Source organism: Myotis daubentonii, chromosome 4 (genome assembly GCF_963259705.1).
Source record: "Myotis daubentonii chromosome 4, mMyoDau2.1, whole genome shotgun sequence".
NCBI classification, from domain to species: domain Eukaryota; kingdom Metazoa; phylum Chordata; class Mammalia; order Chiroptera; family Vespertilionidae; genus Myotis; species Myotis daubentonii.
In genome coordinates, this window is record NC_081843.1 from 108,202,664 (window position 1) to 108,223,850 (window position 21,187).

Consider the following 21,187-nt stretch of genomic DNA (forward strand, 5'->3'; position numbering starts at 1 on the left):
ACATGCAAGCATGCCATACAGGCATGAACTTGATGCTTCCTACCAAGGAAAAGGGGCGAGAGGGGCAAATCATACAAAAACAAAAACAAAACAAAACAAAAACAAAGAAGACTGAGTTGTATGTGTTCTCAGACAAAAAGGCAGAAGTTGCCCACGCATAGAGCATGTTGAGTTTGGCACCGACAATTCATGTTTCAATCTACATGAGCCAATAGGGTGAAGCACAGGTGTGCTTCTTGGGATGCAAAGATTGCACCTGCCTTTTCCCATTCAAGGTCCCCTTTGTATTCGGTTTCACTGGGGGAGGCCCGCCTCTCTAATCTTCCTGTTTCCTAATCAATTTGCAGAGTGTGTTGGGGCCCCTGGGCGGGGCCAATCAGACTGGAAAGAATCATAGGCTTGAAGGGAGCAACCCTCTAATTTTCCCATTGAAAGTCAAGGTCCAGAGAAGTTAACGACTTTTCCAAGAACATGCAGAGGCGCACGGCTATTCTCCATCCTGACTGATGTTTTAGGAAGAGGAGAACGAGGATCTGAGTCGGGTTTGGCTTAGGCAGGAGGCGGGGAGCCGAGGGGAGCAGGGGGCCCTGGAGGGATGGAGGGAGAATGCGCCTCCACCGGAGAGACGCTGTCTTTAGTGCTCAGTGACCTGATGTCTCAGGGCAGCCACAGCGGTGGCTGATCCCGAGCAAGCCAACAGCCGCCCGGCGCCTACTGGGCTCCCCCCTCGCAGGGCTCTATGCTGGTGACGGAGACGCTCTGTCCTCGACACATCAGGACACCGGCCTGGCACTCGGTCATCGTCCGCTTGGTGCCGTCCACGTCCACGCAGACCGTGCTGCCTTCGTCCTGGCACTCTGAGGCTTCTCTGCATTCACACGCACTGCTCTGGGCTGGAAAAGAAGAAAGACGGGCTCATGGGCACATCGTGGCGATGGCGAGTCGGGGCGTTCCCTCCATGTGGTGGTTAGCGACCCACGGGAGCTCCTGCTCCCAGCGATGGAACCCACCACCCCCTGGCATAGGACCCCGAAAGCCAGGCAGTTTGCTCTGCTCAGCATAGGCAGGTTTGGAAACCGGTGCCAAGCCTGCTGTTACTATCTGGAGCACGTGGGCAATTCTCCCAAGGCAAGAGCTGTCCAGCTCTGTCCTAGTCCGGGGGCCGTGCAGGGGAATCAGAACCTGAGAAGGACCTTCAAGCTCCCCAACAAAATGAGGAGACCTCAGCAAAGAACTGGGTGGCAAGGGTCAAACAGAGACAAAGAACCAAAGAATTCAACTGGCGTTGAGAGAGATGGCAGGCAGCACCAAAGGCCTCATATCCTGCCCCCCCTGCCCCCCCCACACACACACACACACAAAGCAGAAACAAGCTGTGCAGGGGGCTCTGAGTGCTCCAAGTGTCGAGGCTGGACTACACCAGCCAGGCGTCTCCAGAGGAGAGTGACAAGGTCAGCCAGCCAACTGTGGTGACTGCCAAACCCAAAGTGACCCAGACATGGCTAGAGTTACAAATGTCATTGTCTGTGCTGCGTACCCCAACTGGCAGACACCTTACAGATCCCACAGTCCAGCTCCCACACTTACAGTTGGGGAAGCTGAGGACAGGGACCCAGCCCTCCCGCCCTGGTGGTACAGCTGAAACCGTGCAAGGCAGGCCATGCCAGTGGTCATGGTCAAGGTCACTGTAAGTGCCTCTTGGACATAGCACTAAAAATACTGAATCACAACTTCTCGATTCCTTCCAGGAGAAAGTGTCAGCGTGGCACTGTGGGTCTTTAACACTAAACTCCTTTTCCCAAAGAAATAGCCTCCCTCAAGCTCCCAGCGCCACTGGCAAGACTCTACGACCTCATGTTGTTTCGTCACACATAGTTTGATAGTTACCTATACTTAGTGGCAATCAGGCTTCCTTTTAAGAAAGTGATATAAAATTTCTTTTTTTTTAAATAGTTATTTTTATGAGGCTATTTTTTTATGAAATTGAGACACACAGATGTGCTTTAGTTATGTTTCTACAAAAAGGTTTTAGACACAATAGAGAATTTCTAGCATGAAGTCACAAGATGTTAAAAATAGTTCAACACTGTAAATACACCTATGCCCTCCCAGCCCCAGCTACAGAGAGGAGGAGGCAGCTAGCAGGCCTGGAGGGAGCCGTGCTCTGAGATGGCCTTCCCAGCTGACAAGAAGCCAGAGCGCCACCCAGGAAGAGGGTGTGGGGCGAGTCTGTGCCATCAAAACAGCTATACCCGACGCCAGGCTCTGCTTCCCCAGCCTCACCTCTTCCTGAGCCCGCCCCCCACATCCAGCCCGGGGCCAGCACCCCACTGCTCCTCTCAGTCCTCCCTGAACCCTCGTCAATAGATTGGCTCATGACAGGCTCTCAGAACACGGGACATGCACACTATGTGGCTTGTGCAATGACCTCAAGGCTGGGGCCCTGCATCCGTGTCTCCTCTGCCTGGAGGGCCATCCAGTGACCTCTAGAATGGACTGGACACTCACCAGACAGGCTGGGATAGGAAGGCATGTTTCCTTCAGGAAATGGCCCACGAGATAAGTGACCAGGGACCTGAAAGACTATGAGGTGTTTGAAGGCACCTGGACTCAGCTGGGCCTAGAAGAGACCAGTGGCCTTGCTGGCTGTTTGTCGCAGGTATAGCCTTGTTGGCCTTGATTATCCCTAGAAGCCAACAGCATCACGAGACACTAGATAGGGTCGTGTGGCTCTTATGCCTGAGTGGACCCTGGGACTGAGGAAAGCACAGTGAGAGGTCATTCATGGAAGGTCATGGGTGAGCTCTGAGGCAGATGTCAGCACTGTAGATGCTGACCCAGCCCTGGACCCTGAAGGTCCTACCCTGATACCACGTCCAGAGCTTAGGAGCAGCCTGGACCGTTGACCCCACCAGCTTCTTGCTCAAAATGGAGAGGGAACTGGCCAGATTCAGTTCAGTTCTCAGCACCTGGCCCAGATGTGCCTCTGATGGATGGAGGAGGCTCCCTGCCAGCCCAGCACCATGGGGCTCAGTGGGACTTGCAATGGCCCAGGAGGACTCCCTGGCACAAAAAGCTCAGGGCTGAGCCCTTGCCACAGGCCACCTAGCTGCAGCATTGGGTACAGCACCCCTAGAGTTTACTCTGCAAGGTGCCTGGCTGCATGGGGGCAGGGCTGGGCGGAGGGGGGAGGGGAAGGGCTACTCTGCTCTAGCTCTTCTCTCCTGGCAAAGCCCAAACTCCAAGTACATAAGGTGGATAATACAGAGACAGAGCAAAAAGCATGAAGGTAGAATGGGACTCAGGGAGGCCTGGGAGGACATGCAGACCATTGGGAAGGGTTCTTGGCCTCCAGGTACTTGACCCAACCTGCTTCCCAGGGGAGCCAGTGGGGGCGAGTGGTTTGCGCTCAGACCAGTCTGAGTCGTTGACATCCTCGGGGGTCCTCTCTGATCTGCTGCTAGGCTAGAAAACCACATTTTCTAAAACCTCCGCACTATCGCTTTAGCATGTTTACAGTTACAAATCAGAACTTCCCCTTGCTGTTCTCACTTCAGCAGCATATACCAAATTTGTGAAGCATCATATTCTTAAAAAGAAAAGAAACAAAGGAGAAATGCCCTCACCATCGCATTTCTCCCACAGTGGACACGCGCCGCACGCCTTCTTGGTGGAGGCCGGGGGAGCACAGCTCTCTGAGCCCATCAGGGAGAAGTTTTTACCCTGACATTGGAGGGCATGCACCTTGCAAACCGTCAGAGGCAGTATCCTTTGGTTTTTCTCGTCCCGAGCACATACACCCAATGAGGACCTGAAACGAATTTTTTTAAATCATATTATTTACCAGCTTTTCATTCTTAAAAGCGGAGGGTGAGAAGTGGCAGATGAGGCTCTGAGCTCAGGGTCTCAGGTGTCATCGCCCACAGCAAAGAGACAGGAGGGAAACTCACACCTCCTTCCTCACCAGGGCCCAGCCCCACCAGATCTTCTCAATGAACATATTTTGCTCTCTATTTGCTCACAACTTCTAGAAGCTTAGATAGCTAGTCTGGATCTAGTTTCATCTAGATCACAGCAGAGACAGCAGATGAGAAGAGAAGGCAACTCTGCTGGGACAGCTGGGGGACTGACCACAGGGAGGGACAGAGAGCACGCCAAGATCCAGCCCCAGAGGCTCTGGCGGGACTGGACCACCGGCTGCAGGACACTCACACTCTCCCAGCCCCGAGGCCCTGAGAGTCCCGTTCACAGTCGATGACCGAAGCCTCGAGAAGATGAAACTGTTTCATCGCTAATGGTTGGTGTCTATGTTTACAAAATACTTTAGAAACCTTTCCATAAGTAATTGTTATTTTTTTCTTAAGCATTGGTGTCAAAATGATGAGACCCAACTTGGGAGAAATATAAACAAGCACATCTCACCCCGCCGGCATGGCTCAGTACTTGAGCATTGATCTATGAACCAGGAAATCACGGTTCAATTCCCAGTCAGGGCACATGCCCAGATTGTAGGTTCAATCCCCAGTGTTGGGCATGCAGGAGGCAGCCAATCAGTGATTTTCTCTCATCGCTGATGTTTCTACCTCACTCTCCAGCTCCCTTTCTCTCTGAAATCAATAGAAATGTATTTAAAGAAATAAAAAATAGCCCTAGCTGGTTTGGCTCAGTGGACTGAGCGTCAGCCTGCGGGCTGAGGGGTCCTGGGTTCGATTCCAGCCAAGGGCACATGCCTGGGTTGTGGGCTCGATCCCCAGTGGGGGATGTGCAAGGAGGCAGCCAATCCATGATTCTCTCTCCTCATTGATGTTTCTCTCTCTCCCTCTCCCTTCCTCTCTGAAATCAATTTAAAAAAATAAAATAAAATGAACATATGCTCAGGTGAGGATTTAAAAGAATAAATTAAATAAAATAATAAACAAGTGCATATCTGAGTGTTGATGGGTAAGGAAGGCTTTACTGTAGTGAAACCTGGCACAGCAACGCATTTTTGTATAGCAGACCAAGTCTATCTTCACTTGTATATACATTTAGTTCTAATATTTTCCTCTCTGACCAAGTAGTAAGTTTACCTGGAGTTGTTTGCACCAGGAAAACAAATCCTGGTGTATCTCCTTTATCTGCTTCTTTAGACTTTAAATAGAGCTACTCAGAGCAGCCTCAGAGACAGAGACTCTGCAAGGCCACTTTGTGTCGGGATCTGATATGTAATCTCCCACACACCACCTCTATAAACAGCAGGCTGCTGATAAAGGAATGAATCGGAGAATTTGGAAAGATGATGAAAGTGAATCAAAGTAAACAATGATCAATAGAAAATAACAGCCCCCTCAGAATATCCGGGGCCCAAACACCGTTGCCATCCACACTATTTCACTTCGTTCCTCTCTCCTTCACGGGAGAAGTTCCTTCTTGTAAGGTGCCACCACGACCACACTACCCTCTGCAGGTGTTCGGGGAGTTGGGTGTGCACGTGGATGGTGATAATAACTGAAAGCCATGTAAGTGGCCAGTAAATGTGTGTTCTGAGTAAGTCCGGGGCCTGGATATCTCCCAAGTGCCTCTACAGAGTCAGTCTCTCTCTTCTCCACGCTGCCCGGAGGACTGACGGGTAAGACACGTCCACAGACCTCCTTGTCCTCTAGCTTTGGGGGCATCTCATCGATGGAGAGCGATGGCAGGAGACTGGAAGCGGAAGAGAGTGCAGATCCCCTGGCTCCCTCCTGGGGGATTTCTGAGGTCCTTCCTCTGCTGCCATCTCCACACCTCCCCCTGTCTCTAGGTTTTCCTAAATGCTCCTCTCTTGATCCTCCAGGCTTGGGCATGGAGATATGCCCGAGCTGTGACCCATCAGGACCCTGCCCTGTGGCTTACAGTGTCCTTTCCTCTCCCACACTTCAGTTGATTTGGAAAGACGATGACAGTGAACCAAAGTAAACCCCCTCTGTCCTCATCCAATCCTGCCATCTGAACCTGACTAGGACCATGGCACAGACATCTAGCAACTCCTCCTACAATGGGCTGGTTTCCAGTTGGCTGGCATCTTTTGTTTTGTTAATCCTCACCCAAGGGTATTTTTCCATTGATTTTTAGGGAGAATGAAAGAGAGAGGGAAAGACAGAGAGAAACATTGATGTGAGAGAAACACATCAATTGGTTGCCTTCTGCACGAATCCTGACAATGGCCCGGGCCAGGGAGGAGCCTACAACTGAGGTACTTGCCCTTGACTGGAATTGAACCTGGGGCCCTTTGGTCCACAGGCCAAGTCTCTACCCACTGAGCCAAACCGGCTAGAGCCAGTTAGGTGGCATCTTATAAAGCAATCTAGAGACAGACATTTCCAGAATCAGAAAAGCAGCTGCTTTTTTCCCTGTCGGCATTGCTTGGAGAGTTTATGTCTCAGGAGGATTTCAGTCCTAATCCTCTCAAATTTGAAACACTCAGGTGACACTTTGTCGTTTTGCACCACTTTATAGAGAGAACAAGTAGTCTTTCGGCCTCGCTAGCCAGGTGAGAGCACTGCTGATGCCCCAGTTGTCAGCCCAGGTGACAACTTGCCAGGCAAGTAACAGGCAGCGGATCGACAGGTGACAAGGCACAGAGCCTTAGCCCTTGGTAAGCAGCACCTTCCACCGAACAGAGACTAGCATCCAAGAAATCATTCTCTTAATCTTGAGTAAAATGAAACAGAGAAGTGAGCGAAGACAGGGCTTACCGACATTCATAGGGCATTTTACAAACACATCTGGAATTCTTCACTTTCTCCCAGGGCTGACACCGAGGCACTGCCTGTGTCACAGGGCCATCTAAAAGGCAAGAGATACGAGAGTCGTTGGGAGAAGAGCCCCTTCGTGGTAAACAATGCATCATTTTCAGGGTGAAACTGGCTCTACAATGTTCTCAACACGTTGGCACAGTAAAAATATAAAGCTGGGCCCTAACCGGTTTGGCTCAGTGGATAGAGCGCTGGCCTGTGGACTGAAGGGTCCCAGGTTTGATTCTGGTCAAGGGCACGTACCTTGGTTGTGGGCACATTCCCAGTAGGGAGTATGCAGGAGGCAGCTGATCGATGTTTCTCTCTCATCAATATCTCTAACTCTCTATTCCCTCTCCCTTCCTCTGTAAAAAATCAATAAAATATATTTTTTAAATTTTTTAAATATATATACATTATATATATATATATCTGGAAAGCATTTTACAAGGGATAGAACATTCCTCGGAGCACCCTACAAATAGCGTCATTGGTCCCAGCAGCTATCGTTCCTCGAGCATTTACTATCAGCTATGCACTTCTTATACACTGTGATATTTAACCCTCCCTAACAAATGCCCATCTAAGAGATGAGGCTAGTAAAGGTCAGAGAAGTTACAAAGTTGGTTCTAGTTCACAGATTTACTAGGTTGGCCAGGCCAGGATTCAAGTTCATGCTTGTCTGAATCCAAGGCCAGTCGAGCAGGCTGCTTTTTATCAAGAAGTTGGTGCTCAGGGCTCACTCTGGCAGCACATATAGTAAAATAGGAACGATTCAAGGAAGATCAGCTTCGGCCCTGCTCACGGGTGGCATGCAAATTCGTCATAGACACAGACTACAGAGTGGTCTGGAGACATTTTGGGTTGTTACACTAGAGGACGCTACAGACGTCCAGTGGGTGGAGATCAGGGATGCTGCTAACTACTTCACAACGTATAGGACAGGCTCCCACCTGGAATGAATTACCAGGCCCATCATTCCAATCATGTTGGAGTTGAGAAATGCTCATCTAAATGTACCAAAACTAAAGTTCAGTGCTAAAGCCATGTAAATTATTTCTGCATTTTGATTAGAACATCGTTTGGTAATCATTCTTTTTTTTTTTTTTTTTTTTGGTAATCATTCTTAAGGATGAAATTTCAGATTTCAAATATTTTCTAAAAGCTATTATAACGTCCTTGTGAAAATTACTTATAGAATTACCCAGACCAGAACTTTTGCATTTAAAAAGAGCATAACTTTGTTTTCTTTGTAGCTCAATTAACCAAATAAGCATGCTCTTAGGACTCACGTAGAGTATGTACCTTTACTATTTTAAAGCCAGATCATCTCCACATCATGACTAAACCCTGGCTGGGCAGGGAGTAAGGGTTTAGTGTTTAATAGGTACAGAGTTTCCAGTTGAAGGATGAAAAAGTTCTGGCGATGGAGGGTGGTGATGGTTTCAACAATAAAGGGAATGAACTCAATGCCACTGAACTGTACATATTTAAACATGGTTAAAATAGTAAATGTTATGGTATGTATAGTTTACCACAATAAAAAAGACTACATATGGATTCAGCAGGTATTTTAAAACATTAACTTTAGCCGAGCCGGTGTGGCTCAGTGGATGAGCACTGGCCTATGACCAGGTTTGATTCCTGGTCAGGGTACATGCCCAGATAACAGTCTCCATCCCCAGTGTGGGGTGTGCAGGAGGCAGCCAATCAGTGATTCTCTCTCATCATTGATGTCTCTCTCCCTCTCTCTCTCTCTCTCTCTCTCTCTCTCTCTCTCCCTCCCTTTATCTCTGAAATGACTAAAAATTAAAATAAACATTAACTTTGGAGGCTGACAAACCTGAAATTTTTTACTGATTATGGGCTTATTTTAAGGGAAGTTATTATTGTCATCAACATCTTCCCAAAAACATGCAGGTCTGAAAAACATTCTTCATTCAAACTGCAATAGAATTTGCTACTGAGTGGGAAAAATTTTATACCAAATTGTGCTATAATAGGGCTGAGGCAGACATTTGAGAAAGACAAGTATATAATCTCCTTTGGAATGAAGGAGCAACCTCATCAACCCTACATTGTTCTCTTTAATTTTAGAATCACCAGTCTATTGCATGGATATCCCAAATAAATTTGTATTTCTGCTTCAGTGCATATAGGGAAAAAAACACCCCTACCCATTTTGACTCAGTGGATAGAGCATTGACCTGCAGACGAAGGGTGCCAGGTTCGATTCCGATCAAGGGCACATACTTCGGTTGGAGGCTCGATCCCCAGTAGAGGGCATGCAGGAGGCAGCCAATCAATGATTCCCTTACATCTTTGATCTTTCTCTCTTTCTCCCTCTCCCTTCCTCTCTCTGAAATCAATAAAAATATTTTAAAAAAAACAACAACAACAACAAAAATACACACACCTGTCTCTGATATGGGCCTTTGGCAGCCAAAGAGCAGGTGGTAGCTGGTGGGGTGGGCATTCCATTAGACAGGCTGCCCTGCTGTCCTGTCCTCTATGATCTACTTAAACAGCGGTTCTCAACCTGTGGGTCGCGACCCCTTTGGCGGTCGAATGACCCTTTCACAGGGGTCGCCTAAGACCATCCTGCATATCAGATATTTACATTACGATTCATAACAGTAGCAACATTACAGTTATGAAGTAGCAACGAGAATAATTTTATGGTTGGGTCACAACATGAGGAACTGTATTTAAAGGGCCAGAAGGTTGAGAACCACTGACTTAACACCACAGCTGTGGCTGCATCCATCACAGGGGGCTCCATGCAGCCTGCTTTTTGTCACTGTGACCATCTAAGTCACCTAATAGTGTCACTCATGGAATCTAGTACTTCATTCTCACTGGCAAAGACAAATTTCAGCACTGGGCTCAAATCGTACACTAGGGAAATAAGAATACCGTATAAAATGGAATGCAAAATTGTGTTTCTTCTTTCCTGTTTTTAATTATTCCAAACACATTTTTTATTTATTTAAAAAATGCAAACAAGAAATAAGAGGTTCTTTTAAAAACAAATCCATCTCATCTACAATATCTCTTAAAAAGAAATAGTTTGGCTTTCCAAATCTCTTCCTCCGTTAATTTCTTTGAAAAACCATTTTAATTTGCCTAATGTTCAAAATAATAGACTTTTGGTTTTACACTATTAAGAACAACTTTGCAAACCACAACACATTTTCTTCAATAACCTCTGCTTTGTAAAATGCTTTTAATTTTCTATTTCAATAATACTAATAAAATCTCTGAAAGCCCATAAATAAAACATACAAAATCTTATATAACTTATTATCTCAACTTTGGACTACATTAGAGTACATTTAAAAATCAGAAGGAAACCAAAAATAAGCTTTTCAAAATATTTTTCCTTGGCACTGTAAGTGATACAAAGCTAAACTTTGATATAAAGGATTTCAGTTCAAATTTAAGAATCACCAGGGGTATCCTTGCCTTTCTTTGCATTCCATGAATCTATCTGTGCCATGTAAAAAAAAAAATCTGCTATTTGTTCTATGAACTGACTGCCTTCTCATGGCAGGCAGAGGCGAAGGCAATTATGGTGACTCAAGGCCTTAAAGGACCACCACAAAGACTGTCACGTGCTTGGGTGCAGGTGTCCTCGAACCAACCTGGGACTGCTCACCTCTATGGACACATCGGACATCCTTTATCTCAGGACTCCACTTAAGGCTGGATCCACAGATGAATGTCGAAGGACCTTCTAATGACATGCCACGTGAACAGGAAAAGGTCACCTTATCGCCAACTGCGTAGGAAGGTTTCTGGGGATGACTCTGTATGCCATCCGTCAGTGTTGGTAGAACACAGACAATTCCTAAAGATGAAAAAAGAAGAAGAGCAGAATACAAGGGCCATTGATTTCCTAAACCATCTTTGTAAAAACATGACCTCCTTGAATGCTACTGTTATACTTGCTCTGCTTTTTCACCTTGGAAGACAAGAAAAAGAGGTGAGCTCATTCTTAGGGTGCCCACAAAGACATATCCCACCGGAACCCACATGTAATTGACCAATGAAAGACTGAAGACCAAAACAGTTCCCACCCACAAAGTAATGTGACAACTTATGCCGGGGTCCTGCCCCAGCGGGTCCAGGGGTTCCCCAAAGGTGTGGACGGAGTCGGCGAAGAAGGAATGACACGGAGACAGCGTTCAGTTGATCAGCAGCCTAGCCAGGATCTCTAGCCAGGATCTCCAGCCAAGTTCTGGTCTGGATCTCCAGAGAGGTTCTGCTGTTTATTGTCTTGTTACATCCGTATTTATACCAGTTGATTTTAATCCTGTCAATTTCTATTACAAAGGTTAGGGCGTTTCTTATCTCCATTCCAGGGAGTAAAGATTATGTAGCTTAAGCATGATTGTTTGTAGTGATTAACTACCCGCCTGGCACTTAGTTAAGGAGTTTCATCCCCTCCCTGACTTCAGGGAAAAATTCCTACCTGGGGAAACAACCTTTCTAGGAGAGGCATCCCCTCCCTGACTTCAGGGAAAAATTCCTACCTGGGGAAACAACCTTTCTCGGAGAGGTGACCTTGGTTAAAACACACAGCGCTAACGGGAGCAAACATATTAAGAACAGTATGCTATATACGCCAGGTCCCTTGAAACATATGCTGTGCAGATGTTTCTTTCCTGCAGCGACTGTGTCAAGCAGCAAGGATGGACCGGCTTCCGGCAAACTTAAAATGCATGAGCCTTATAAACAGAGACCCGAAGTCCAGCCTGCTGTCCAAACCAGACTTTTCACAGCCGCCACGAATCTCCCCAGTCTGGTAGAACTTCCGCAGGAACTGTGTTTAGTTGTGTGTCATTAGCATGTATCCAGTTGCATATTTTACTAGCTGAATTTTTTAAAAAACTGCCTTTAACCTTGCAACCATAAATGTGTTAAATGTTATTTGCTTTCCAATCTTTATTCTTTCTTGCTTGGTTATGTTTATTAGTTCAAACTTCCTACTTGAAAAAGCAGCAAAGAGAAAACTGAGAAGCATACATTTTTATGGAAAGCAAGTCTGATTTCACAATTTTTTTAAAAAATTTTGGCAATCTCTCTAATGGACCTTGGACAATAGTCTACAAACTACTGCTCTATTTCTGCACCATTTTCATCAGAAAATCCATTTATTCATTCATTCAAAACAGCATCTATTGAGTGCCTCTATTTTGCCAAGAATGTTGTGTGCTGCTGGGGATACAAGTTATGAGTCAGGTTTTGAAGGCCTGAGATTCCAGAGAGAAAGGAAGGCTAAATGGTTACAGCATTTGGTGGTGCCTTTCTCCTTGAGGTATTTGTAAACTTGGTGGGGAAAATGCTGAAAGGCTGCTACACAGAGGAGAAAGCTGCAGCTCAGAGGCTGGGAGACAGGCATGAAGGCAATGATTCAACAACTGGAGTTTTGGGGCTAGGAGAGCAGAAACCAGAGTCCAGTCCTGCTGAGAAGGGACCTAAGTAGAAATTCCATGTCAAAATTTCCACAGGGATCCGTTCACTAATGGTCACGCACTAGGAACAAAGGTAAGCTGGGCAGGAACCAGCCTCACTGCTTGCCAGGCACAGAACTGAATCTCCTCTCCAGGAAGATACCATCGTCCAGAGCCTCAAGTCATTTCTCTAATTTTCACACATAAAGTCTGGCATTCAACCAAAACTAATCTAACGTTTAAAAAGATAAGAATTCCCAGCTCGCTCTCCCTCCTGGGAGCCCGTCCGCCTTTCGCCTTTCCCTTTGCCTTGCTCTCTCCTGAGCTCCAAGGGTCCTTCTTGTTCTTGTATAACTTTTCTCCTGATTCCATGCCCAGCTGGCTCACTTTTCCTACCTCTGTAAATTTCTAAATAAACTTTCTCTTATAAATAAATCAATAAGATTTGACCAAAATTTAAAAAGACTATAGAAGCAGACCCACAGCAGATCCAGATTAGGGGATTAACGAACGTGGTCCTTGAAATAACTATGATTAACATGTCAAGGGAGGAAATAATTGACAATATGGGTGATTTCAACAGAGAATTAGAAAGTATAAAAAAAGTAGATAAATGGAATATCTAGAATTGGGAAAAAACTAAGAACTCAATAGGCTTCTTAAAAGCACATAATATATAACTGTACAGAGAATTAACTAACTTTAAGATAGGTCAATAGAAAATATTTAGAATGAAACAGGAAGAGGGAAAATGACATAAAACAAAGAAAATAACATACATAATATATATAATCTAAAAATGTATCATTTGTGTCTCAAGAGGAGAGATGAGCAAGACTGGGAAAGAGGTAATATTTTAGGACACATGGTCAAGAATTTTCTAAAATTGTCAGAGAACATTATAGCACAGGTTCAAGAACTGCTTTGAGTATCATCCAGCATGAGACAAAGAAAATCATACCAAAACACATGGGGAAAGAGTTGCTTCTGAAAAACAAAGACAAAATCTTAAAAGCAGACAGACAGAAAAAATATGATTTCAAAGACACAGTAAGTCTAAGAACTGACTTATCACTCAAAAACAGTGAAGTTAGAGGCAATGTAATGAAATCTTCAAAGGGTTTAAAGAAAATAAGTGCTAACTTATAATTCCTTACCCAATAAAAATACCCTTCAAAAATGAAGGCATTTTAAGATGAACAAAGACTAGAATGGTTTTTTTACCAGTAAACTCACAATATAGGAAAAGAAGCTCTTCAAGCATAAGTATTGGATTGATCTTTTCATAGAACCAATTTGGGGCTTTATTACTCCTAGCTAGGGAATATTTATATTTATTTTCAGTAATTTCTGCTCAAGGACTTCAGAGACAGACAGAAATGAGAGGTCCTACAAACCAATAAGACAAAGACAGACAAATCTTAAAAAATGGACAAAAGATTATATAGCCCCTTCACCAAAGAGGATATCCAAATGGCCAATAAACATGTGAAAACAGGCTTAACATCACTATGCCTCAAAAAATATTTAAAAATACAAGTTAAAAAATAAGATATCTCTATATACCAGTATAGCTAAAAAGAATTTAAGGATAAATGCTATCAAGTGTGGATGACGATACAGAGCAACCTTAACTTCTCAGATTCCGGTAGGGATGTAAACTGTATGATTACATGGAAGATGGTAGCATATTTAAAATTTAAAGTAGAAATTGCACTATATACCCAAGAGAAAAAATGTGCACGTGCTCACTAAAGTGTTCCTTGCTTTGCACAGACGAATTGATATAGAAAAAGTATAACCCTACACTATGTCCGTGAGAACAAACTAATATGGCAGCACAACTGAGATGGAGGCCAGAGTAATGTTAAGGCGACAAGATGCCTATATCTGAACAGAATAGGATCCAAAGCATCTAAAGAAGTAGAGTGATTGTGGTATACACCTAGTCATTGAACATCACAGGATGTCCTGATGGTCTTAGCCAGATCTGAGCTTCCTGGCTAATTCCAATGTCCAAAAAAATTTAAAATCACAAAATGTGCCATACCTACCAGGAGCTCCATCAGCTAGAGAATGCTGAGGGCTTTTTCAAGGCACTGCTGAAACTTAGGCAGGGTCATAGGAGCCTTTCAGAAAAGGGAGGTCAAGACATGGCACACATGGTAAGCGATTATCTTGATTCATTCTCTTGCACATTATTATCGCCTCTTAAATTTTATACAATGGCCGAGGCCACTCACTCTGACAATGCCTTTCCCCGGTGAGCCACTGTAAGTCATCTCCACATCTGGCAACAGGGTCTCCAACCAGAGAGTATCCTTCCCTGCAGGTATAGACTATGTTTTTCCCAACAGGAAACGTGGTATCTTCATTCTAGACAGAAATACAACAGAGAGAAAGAGTATGCCCAGTTTGCAATAACACAATGTTTCTTTAGATATATTTGGTCTGTAAACCGTGCCTTCTTTTAATCATTAGGCAACCTTCATTCAAATAGCTGATTTAAAAATTGTCTATAAAAGCATTTTCTTGTTTATAGTTCTAGCCAACAACACTGATCCCACCATCAATGGAAATAATGTCAGTAATGCCACTGTACTATGACTTATTGTTCTCTGTAGTAAAAATTTGACTAAAAGTACTTTAGTACACACTGCCCAAGTAAGTTCTTTCCCTTAAATTTTCAGTTAAAGTCAGTTTCCTATCAGATTTGGGAAACATCCTTGTCAGTCAACCCTTCGTAGAAAGGTGTTAAGGGCTTTTCATGGGCAATACTGCCTGATGAATGCTGGTATGAACTGACAGGTTGAAATCCCTTTAGCATGTTCGTGAAAGTTTAAGTTTCTTCCAAAAATCAACAGGGGGAAGCATAATGTTGGCCTTCTCCCACCCACCCTGTAAGGAAAGTGCTGTTGGGCTGGGTCAGACACAAGGGCATGTCGTTAGTCTAGAATGCCACGAGGTGAGCTTTGTTGGTGAAGCACAGGAGAATTTGAAGTCTGAGCTTCAGGTGAGCAATCATGCTTGTTTGGGGTCTCTCTGGGTTCCTTTTCTTATCCTGCTGATCTCTTCCACCCAAAGGTACGGTAAAGAAACCAGCCTGGGAGAGGGCTTGGAGCTGGGCCAACTATGCTGTAGGCATAAGAACAAGATTCCTTGGTGCCTCCTTCTTCTCATTGCCAGGCCTGGCCCAGTCTGGCTCCATCATGGACGTTGGTAGGAAACAGAGGCCCAGATTGGTGTGGAGGTTTGAAGAAAATGGGGATGGACACGATCTGCTTTTCCCTACAAATGGGAATCCCATCTAACAAAGTCAAGCTCAACACTTGTGTAAACCTGGCTCTATTTCAGAACTGTTAGCAGCAATTTAGAAAAATATAGACTCTGGGGATCTACCCTAAACCTACAGAATGCGAAAAAATTGGAAGACAGGGGCAAGCAGACATCTCTATCATTATGGTTCTGGGTGGCTGTGACGTAGCCCATCCACAGGGCAGTGTTCGCAACCACCAGCTCCTTACAGGGCAGCCCATGTATTGGAGTTTGGGACAGCAGCCTCAGCATTTGCTAAAGGAAAATAGTCTGCTTGGCCTCATTCTCTGAGCATGTGCTACCTTCAGGAACTTCATGGACTATGGTGACTGCAGTGGGACAAAATGAGTGTCAGTCATACTAGGTCCCTCTCTCTCTACATAAATACACACACACACACACACACACACTGCTCTTCCACCTCCCAATATTGCCTACATTTGGGAAAATTTGAGCAAAATCTAATGTATGTATGTTCTAGGCCCGCAGGGGTGGGCAAACTTTTTGACTCAAGGGCCACAATGGGTTCTTAAACTGGACCGGAGGGCCGGAACAAAAGCATGGATGGAGTGTTTGTGTGAACTAATATAAATTCAAAGTAAACATCATTACATAAAAGGGTACGGTCTTTTCTTTTTTTTTAGTTTTATTCATTTCAATGGCCCGCGGGCCGTAGTTTGCCCACGGCTGGCCTGGACCCTGCGAGGCAAAATCGTTCGTGGAGAATGCAAGACTGGCCACAGAGAACGCTGATGAACACTATCTCCTGTGTGAGCCAAGAGGAGGCTTCACTGAGTCTGATGCCCAAGCCTCATCATGACAAGGAGTGAGAAGGGCACAAACTCACAGAGCCCCCAAGCCAGGAAGATTCCCAAGAATGACAAGTAGCAGCTAACTCGTGTTCCTTCCTGAACAAGAAAATTGCTTAAAGAACAATGACCCATATCTCACCAACACTCACTAATTGTCTGATTGGCTCCTGGAATAAACCTAATACTTCATCTTAGACTCCATATTTATGAGACTTTTTTCCAAAGACTTCTTTCAGTACAAGAACAGGGGAAGTCCTCATGTTGAAGAACTTGCTTATAGATTCCTATTTTAGTGGGAATGGAAATGTTTAGCCGCCCTCTGGCATGACTGCATTTCTAATTCATTGGGTGGCAAATATTGATTTACCTTGCCACAGAAGATGTACTGACTTCTGCAGAATTCTAAATGCCTTCAGCCAAAGAACAAAAGTCTAAAACTCTCATCACTAAAACTAAGATGCACACATAAAATGTTTACAGCTCTGTTTCCTTGTGGAAGAAGGACATGGATTATGACAACAGTGGAGATGCAGAACTTGACACAAAGAGTATGTGTAAAGAAAAAAATATATATATATATATCTCATAACCAACTTGAACAAATCCGTTGTCCAAGGCAGGGGGTGGTGGACAGAATTCCGTTGGACCTGAAGGCAAAGGAAAACAATGGGGTTCAAGCAATCTGGAAGAGAAAGAAAACAAAATATAATTAATGTGATGAATTTCCACAGTATAATCAATATTTTGCACCGCAGCAAATTTTTAATTTGCATCTGAAAAGATTGTGTTATGTAAGTAGGCTAATGTGATATTTTTGCCATTGTCAGGATCAAATATCTGATCACAACCTGTGATAGAAAACTCAAACATAAACTCAGGCTTGCAAAAGATAGTTAAGTGGTCAGTAGTAGGGGGAAAATAACAGCAGAAAGGAAAGTCATTCTTTGGGCAACACACCTACTTATGAAACTTTCAGAGGTCACCTGTCTCAGACCTACTTTTTCTCCTGCTGGCTGGTTCTGAAATTCTTTTAACACAGAATTAATTCTGTATTAAAAATAAAGTGCCCAGCCCTAGCCGGTTTGGTTCAGTGGATAGAGCATCAGCCTACAGACTGAAGGGTCTCGGGTTCGATTCTGGTCGAGGGCACATGCCCGGGTTGTGGGCTCGGTCCTCAGTAAGTGAGCATGCAGGAAGCGCCAATCCATGATTCTCTCTCATCATGGATGTTTATACCTGTCTATCCCTCTCCCTTCCTCTCTGAAATCAATAAAAATATATATTTTTTAAATAAAATAAAAATAAAAACCAATGGAAAAAAATATCCTTTGATGAGGATTAAATAAAAGAATGAATGATAAATAAATAAGAGGAATATATATATATAGCAGAATTGATCCCCAGTGTGGGGCGTGTATGAGGCAGCTGATCTATGATTCTCTCTCATAATTGCTGTTTCTATCTCTCTCTCTCTCTCCCTCTCCCTTACTCTCTGGAATCAATAAAAATATATTTTTAAAAAATAAAAATAAGGTAATTAGAGTTAGTGATCCTGCAAAAGAAGTAAGACAAAATAATAACACTTCTACTTATGTAATACTTTCAAGAATAAAGATTTAAAAAAACACTTCTGACTGAGCATGAGCTATGTGTCTAGGCTCTTGGCAGTCACTCTTCGGATGTGTGTTGCCTCAGTTCACTGTAATCTATGAGACGTGTGGAGTAAACAAAGGCTTGGAGAGTTGGAATAAGTTGTCCAAGGTTATAGAGTAAAAGATATCAAGGCTGGATTCATGTCTAATTAGTCAGGCTCTTAAAATCATGCTCTCTCTACTTCTCACAAGGCAAACCCTAGAGGGAGCTCATAACAGTGACAGCAATGACAGCCACCAGGAAGCAGTGTTTTCAATAGTGCCTCTGAGGCTCGCGTATCGCCACTATGGCCTGCACTCCAGGGACACGGAATCTGAGGGAAAGCATTAGACATGGCCTGGGTGCGGCCTCCTTCCGGACTCAGATCCTCAGGCTCTCGCCACCTTCTGAGGAGACTCAGGAATGTGACGTTTTCATCACTTTCCTCTTCATACTGAAGAGGAGGACATTTTTCCTCCTCTGAGCACCAAGAAGAGTGAAGATCCCTCCAGTGCCTTCCTTAGGGTGCCCCTTCCCATCAAGCTTTGTGTCTAAAGGCAGGGGAAGCGATCCAGCTGGCAGCGGCCTCCTGAGAGGCCTCCTCTTCCCAGAGGCACCCACCCTGAGGCCAGTGCTGTCTGCTCACCAAAATCCCACATGCTTCCCACCTTCCTCCGTCAGGAGGCATTGCTTACGTCAGAGGAGGCGGCAGCGAAGACCTGGGAACAAGGCAGCACACCTCCAGACACCCAGGGGTCACACTTTCTTCCATTCCCATGACCTTCACATTATCTGACTAGAACGTGTTGCCAATCCCCGATTGGAAGAGGTTAGTAAGGACAGTGAACACAGTGGGGGGTGGCATAAAAATCCACTGACCCAGGGGTACGATTCATCAGCTAGACATCTTTGAGAGAGTATTTGCAAGGTCCTGGCAACAAGAAGTGAGTGTGAAATGAGAGTCGAGATGTTCACCTTCTCTGGTGCCGACATAGAGACCGGGTCATGCTCTTTTATTGCGATGGTGACCCTGAGAACTGCGATATCTTTTGCCAGGCCCGTGGGTAAAAACTGGAGGTAAGACGTGTCAATACCAGAAACTATTGAGATTTTAGATCCTTTGCCAAAACTGTGATATATTCCCCACAATTTAACTTTTAGGAACTTAAACTGCTTAAAGAAATTGCATCCCAAAGATTACGGGTGGGGGATTTTTAAAGTATGTCCCTGTTCAAGTGGAGGTCAGAGAATCCCAACTAAAGGAATCCTGGGCTGATGGAGAAGACAGCTGTGCAATGAGCAAAGGGGCTAATTTGAAGATTCTGACGCCAACTCAGGAGGGACTAAGACAGTGGAAGGAATCACAACGTGCTATTCCCTCAATAAAAAATGTTTGACTTTTTTAAAAAAGATATTAGCCATCTTAAGCATCTGGCCTTATGGTTCATCCTAAATAAAAAAATAAATGAGGAGTGGTATGTCTGAAAAATCATACAACTATTATTGAATACTTACTCTGTGCCAGGCTTAATCTCAATTATAGCCTATTGTCACTTTAACTACTATGAAGATCTTAACTTTAGAGGTGTGGCAAGGACCTTGCCCAGGTCACAATTGATTGCCCAATCTAATTGATGTCAACACCACCGCTCATATCTATGGGACCACACTGCCTCCCAGCTCCCCAGCCTTTTATAACGATGAATCAGGAAAACTTGAAACATGAGTGCAAGGTGGCCAGGCCAGGCTTCCATCCTTCAACTGACCCCTGTGCTAAAGGGCAAGGCAGTCATTGATAAAAATATAAAATAAAATAAAATAAACAACTGTTTCACGTCCAAATCATCTTGTAGCAGCCATCGCATAGCTCATGCAAACTGCAGGGACACTGTGTCCTATGTGATGGCCAGGAGGTCTGGGCCCCCTCACCGAAGATTCTTCAGCTCCTCGTCTTCCTCTCCGCACTGCCTGCTCTCCGACGGTTCTCCAATACAGGACTCCCCACCCCCACTGGGAGGTGGGTTATTGCATTCACGGCGCCTTGTTCTCCTTCCGTCAACACAGGGGCTCCAAGAGGACCAGCAGTTCCAACCTCCGTCCACCTTTCCTGTAAGAGAAGAGGAAGGTCAGAAAGTACTTGCAGAAGGGGTTTGCAGAGCTCACTGCGCCGCTCCCTGCTCGTGGTCCTTGGGGGAGGGGACATCAGGGGATTTATTACGTTGGGCATTCACTGAGGTCCTCTACAATGCCAGCGGCCTCTGCACACTGACCAGGGCTGTCCATACCATGGCTGCATTAACAAACTTCTTGCAATAACATCTTAAATGTGTTTATCGTTTTAAAACCATTTCAAAGCACCACGTACATTCCATCATTTATTTACTTCTCACAAGAATGAGTCCAGGTGGGCAGGAGGTCAGTCACCATTTTTGTTTGAAAGATATGGAATCTGACACAAAGTGGTTGAATGCCATGCCCGATGCCATACTGGCTGCCAAGAGCCACATCCAGACTGTAACTGTGTCTTACAACTGAGTTCAGGTTCTTTTCATCATTCCACAGTCTCTCAATAAAGCAAATAAGTTGCTCTTGTTAAAGCAGTGATAGGGCATGAGAAGGACATAATGTACTGGTACCCCAGGCTGCCAAGCCCAGGGCTGGCCCTGTGCAAAGTTGGGAAGTGTGTAAGCAGATGAACTGCTTTTCCTTCCTCTTAGCATCCTTCCCCAATTCTACACCAGGCACTTCCTCAAACAACCCTGGCACCTTCCACCTCCGGGCTGATGCACGACTCACAGTCTTTTAGTATTTCCCCATCATATTCCATGGGGGAGCCAGGGGAGAGCTGGCACCATCTTCTAAGAACTTTGCTTTACTAGTTAGAAACTGCTCTCAGACACCATTCCCCAAAGCATTATTTTCCAATAATAAGTGGGTATGTATACTGGTCCTTAGCTATTTCTACTGTGCAACCTATATCCCTCTTTGCCCCCTATCGCATCTCCCACTCCTCGGTACCACACACCAAAACTAAACTAATTTGTATAATAGTTTCCCATGATCTTCCTTATGCTTTCTTCCATCATTAAAAACTGAGTTAATAAAGTAGTCCCCTGAGTATATTAATAAGGGGTAATAATAGCTTGATATATTATGATTGCTACTCCATTCCTCGCCAGCTGGGGAAGCCCCCATTTTTATCAAATGACTGGAAATCCAC

At 44.7% G+C, this 21,187-nt stretch overlaps 1 protein-coding gene across 1 annotated transcript in view; it reads right to left on the bottom strand.

The window, feature by feature from the left end:
- C7 (complement C7) overlaps nucleotides 1-21,187 on the bottom strand; it is a 48,771-nt gene that overhangs the window by 268 nt on the left and 27,316 nt on the right. The window contains exons 12-18 of the mRNA XM_059694867.1: nucleotides 19,897-20,074; nucleotides 16,930-17,017; nucleotides 14,452-14,584; nucleotides 10,411-10,602; nucleotides 6,714-6,804; nucleotides 3,627-3,811; nucleotides 1-893 (exon numbers count right to left, since the gene is read on the bottom strand). The exon at nucleotides 1-893 is cut by the window's left edge and continues 268 nt beyond it. Coding sequence (XP_059550850.1) covers nucleotides 712-893; nucleotides 3,627-3,811; nucleotides 6,714-6,804; nucleotides 10,411-10,602; nucleotides 14,452-14,584; nucleotides 16,930-17,017; nucleotides 19,897-20,074 — 1,049 coding nt within the window. The 3' untranslated portion in view covers nucleotides 1-711. The remainder of the gene's footprint in view (nucleotides 894-3,626; nucleotides 3,812-6,713; nucleotides 6,805-10,410; nucleotides 10,603-14,451; nucleotides 14,585-16,929; nucleotides 17,018-19,896; nucleotides 20,075-21,187) is intronic.